The sequence below is a fragment of the Benincasa hispida genome, chromosome 6 (genome assembly GCF_027475165.1).
Source record: "Benincasa hispida cultivar pf3 chromosome 6, pf3_genome.v1.1, whole genome shotgun sequence".
Lineage (NCBI taxonomy): Eukaryota > Viridiplantae > Streptophyta > Magnoliopsida > Cucurbitales > Cucurbitaceae > Benincasa > Benincasa hispida.
In genome coordinates, this window is record NC_143483.1 from 3,892,879 (window position 1) to 3,896,545 (window position 3,667).

Consider the following 3,667-nt stretch of genomic DNA (forward strand, 5'->3'; position numbering starts at 1 on the left):
ATTAGACATAACCAACCAACTTCTCCCTTATTTCTCAATTAATTAATGTCTAGAGTTAAATAAAGATACTTTTAAATATAGCAAAATGAACCAAAATATCAACAAATATATAAAAATTTATTCTCTATCAGTAATAAACACTAATAGACACCTCATTGATAGATGATGATATCTTACTAAATTTAAAAATATTTCTAATAGTTTTTTCATTAAAAACAATTACCTTATATATATATAGATATTTGTTTTACTAATTTTGTACAAAGAAATCAAAATTAAATAATACTTTAGATGTAAGAAAGTCAGTGAATTATATTCGGTATTATTTTATATGATGTTATATTAATTAATTCATTAATTGATTTTTTACAATAAACATTAATCAGATTGTTTTATTTAATTACTAAAAATAATTTAATGAGTATAAATTAATTACGTATTAGTTGAATTTATTAAATCTAAATAATATATCTATATCTAGTAATTAATTAAACTTAAATTAGATTAAGTTTTCATTTCAGTGGCGGATTCAAAAATTTTGTTGAGAGAGACTTTATAAAATTTAGTAAAAATAAATGTAATAAGTGAGACTTGAATCTATTTCTAGAAGTGGCTGAAAGGCAGATTTACCATTAGATTAGCTAGTAGTTTTGATATTATGTCTGGTTTATATATATATATATATAAATAAAGAGCATAAAGTGTGCTCAAATCCGCTGAATCCATACCAAATCCGCCCGTCCCAAATATAAAAGTTATACATGATGATACAGAGTTCTAAAAGGTAAATTTTGTATGAAAATGCATGACAAAACCGATGAAACGGGGAAAGTTTTTATCAGAGACAAGCCATCATCTAAATTTACTTGACAAACTGCTGATGCTGAAGTATCTTGTATTAGTACAGAACATAGATTGGAACCTGTAGAATATTACATCTTTTACATATATAAAGAGAGAAACTATTGCTTTGACTTGATCTGCATCCCTTGTGGAAAGAATCCTCAACTCATGCTCATTGCAGGCCATGGGTTTATCCCGGCAGAAGGGAGAGCGGGTCGAACAATTGGAACACGCCTCACAACTGAAAAGGCTTCGTTAAGACGAGCAGCTCGACTCATGAATTGAGATCCCTTCTGCAAGTAATAATTAGTTCGTGCCGTCAAAAACTTCAAAGAGACATTCAAAATCAACAAAAACGGGGGAGGGGAACTACTGTCTATGTTGCTGAATATCAGCCACAAAAAGAGGACTGACTCCTGCCCAAGTGTCATAAGGTATCATTCAATGCTAAAATCGAATAGATGGAGAAGCTAATCTCTCCCTCAAAACTAAGCTACACTACACAATTTTCGGAAAAAGAAAAAACCTCCAGTAAGAAAAAAGGTCCACAGGAAGTACACTGAACAGCATATTGTAATAAACTTGATTCACATTTTGGCACAACAATGAGAAGAAGCTGACACCGACAGTTCGATGCCCGAGCACCGATCCTGTTGGACCCAAACAACTATCACCACTCACGTACACTAACAACGAGCACAGGTGAAACTCTATTAAACTTGATTCACATATATCAATATAAAGAGAAATAATGAATTTTCACCTAAATTGTTACTATTATACCAAGAAGAGAACCACAAATATGCAGCACAATACCCAACAAGCAACAACTTTCAGAATTTCCTCACCGTGTGTAGCAATCAATTAGTTAAACTATGATAAAAGTGCAGTATCATACCACAGAACAAAAACAATATCATCAGACAAATTTAAACAAACAGTAACAAAAGTTGAGCATCTAATTTCTTTGGAATATAAATTCTTACTGAATTTACCTTCTCATCCAAGATAACCTTCAGGTGCAAGCTCTGGCTCTTCCTCTTGATTTTGTAGAGCTTCCTTCCAAGAATAATGAAACCCATCAAAGCAGCTGCTACAGAGAATGACCAGATAGGGCTTGCCTTAAACAGGCAATACTTCAACACCTCGAATGGAACCTTCCACCAAACTACTTTCCTCTTATCTCCATCTTCACTACCAGATTCTGCACTGACTTTGGTTTCTTCAATTTGGAGATTCTTGTTTTCATCCAAATGCTCTTTCCCTTCTTCCAACTTCACTACTTTTGAGCCACTTCGAACAATATCCTCACCAGAATCAGACAAGAAATTGTTCAAAACCTTGCTTTGGGATTGAATTTCATCAAATTCGTCTAAAGCTAATTCAATATTTGGATCAGAGTCAGTGATTTTGCTCTCATGGGACTTTAAACTCTCTAATTTCAGAATCCTACCACTCAATTCCGCATCACCTTGAAGAAATTCTGCGATTCCGGACTCAGTTTTCGAATCAAGTTCGTTAAATTTACGCTCATCCGACCTATCACTGCCAGAATCAGACCATAATTCGCTCGAATTTACCCGACCATACCGATTCTCCGAACTCGGATCAATCCAACTAGGATTGTCCGATTCAACCGAACCTTCTTCCTCATTAAGATCAGGCTCAGGTACAGTTCTCCCTCGCCGTCCCTGATTATCAAGAGAGAAATAGTCGGATTTAATTATGCTATCGGAATCGAACTCACCTTCAATTCCACCAAAATGGGTCGATTTCTCTCCGGCCGCAGTTAGGGTAGTTTCGGGGTTCAAATCATGAAGCAGCACCTCCCAATCCTGAAACTCAGCTCCCACTGCTCCTTCCATGGCGGCCAATACTTAAAGGTTCCTCAACCGACAAACTAAAACAAATAAGGGAAAAACACAAGAAACAACTTATAAGAAATCAAGTAGCCAGAACACAGACAGGGTAAATAACCCAGAAGAAATCAAATGAAAATTAGTCAAAAAAAGATCCAACCCACTGAAAATTTAAGGAAACCGAAGAACCCCCCGAATCGAAACCTCACCCAACTTCCTCGATTCTTCGAATTCAACTGCAGAGTATCAAAAAATCAGAGGCGCAGAGGGGATTTTTGAGGATTATATGAAACTGCCAATGAAGAGAAAGGCATATGAGAAGCAATGTGGAGGTGAGAACAGGGGAATTGTGGAAAATTGGGATATGGTGTATTTGGGTTTGATTGAATTTGACAGAGAGAGAGAGAGGATTGAAGTTCAAAATAAGTTGTGGACAAAAAGACAATGGAATGAAAATGGAAAATTGGATTGGGTTTGGATAAACTCACTGCCGGTGTCTCAAGTAACCAAAACAGTCCAATTGTCATAAATAAAATAATCTTTAATGTGAGAGAGGGAGTTTTTATTTATTTATTTTTAATTTTTTTAGTAATGGGAGGGAGGACTTTTTAGGAGTAAAATGGAAATTGAAAAATAAAATGTGTTTTTAGCATATCAAACATTTTTCTCATTTATTTTCTAAGTGTTGAATCGAAACATTGTTTCGATTTAATCATGATTTTGGGGACGTAATTTCAATTTTTTCTTCACTGTTTTAGATGTTTTAATTTGGTTTTGCCACGTTTCAATATTTTCATACATATTTTTAGTCTATGAGTTTGAATATAACATGAAAGCTTAATTAGCATTTTTATTATATGATAAAAAAGTCGACAAAATATATAAAATAAGCAATCAAATATTACTAATATGAATATAATATAAATAATAAACAATCTAATTTATTTTTTATAAAAATGTAAAAT

The 3,667-nt window shown here is 33.7% G+C and overlaps 1 protein-coding gene across 3 annotated transcripts; it reads right to left on the minus strand.

Annotated features, from left to right (window-relative positions):
* Positions 1-832: 832 nt before the first annotated feature.
* Positions 833-3,215, minus strand: LOC120080116 (uncharacterized). Of its 3 annotated transcripts, none has more exons than XM_039034678.2 (3): positions 2,912-3,215; positions 1,839-2,743; positions 833-1,136 (listed from the first exon to the last, which is right to left on the minus strand). In XM_039034678.2, exons 2-3 carry the CDS (start codon positions 2,706-2,708, stop codon positions 1,005-1,007), a joined length of 1,002 nt encoding a protein of 333 aa, XP_038890606.1. In that variant the 5' UTR covers positions 2,709-2,743; positions 2,912-3,215; the 3' UTR covers positions 833-1,004. The 3 variants fall into 3 exon arrangements, with proteins under 3 accessions (XP_038890606.1, XP_038890604.1, XP_038890605.1); XM_039034676.2 differs by having other exon boundaries at positions 2,867-3,215; XM_039034677.2 differs by having other exon boundaries at positions 2,863-3,215.
* Between the last annotated feature and the right edge of the window lie 452 nt (positions 3,216-3,667).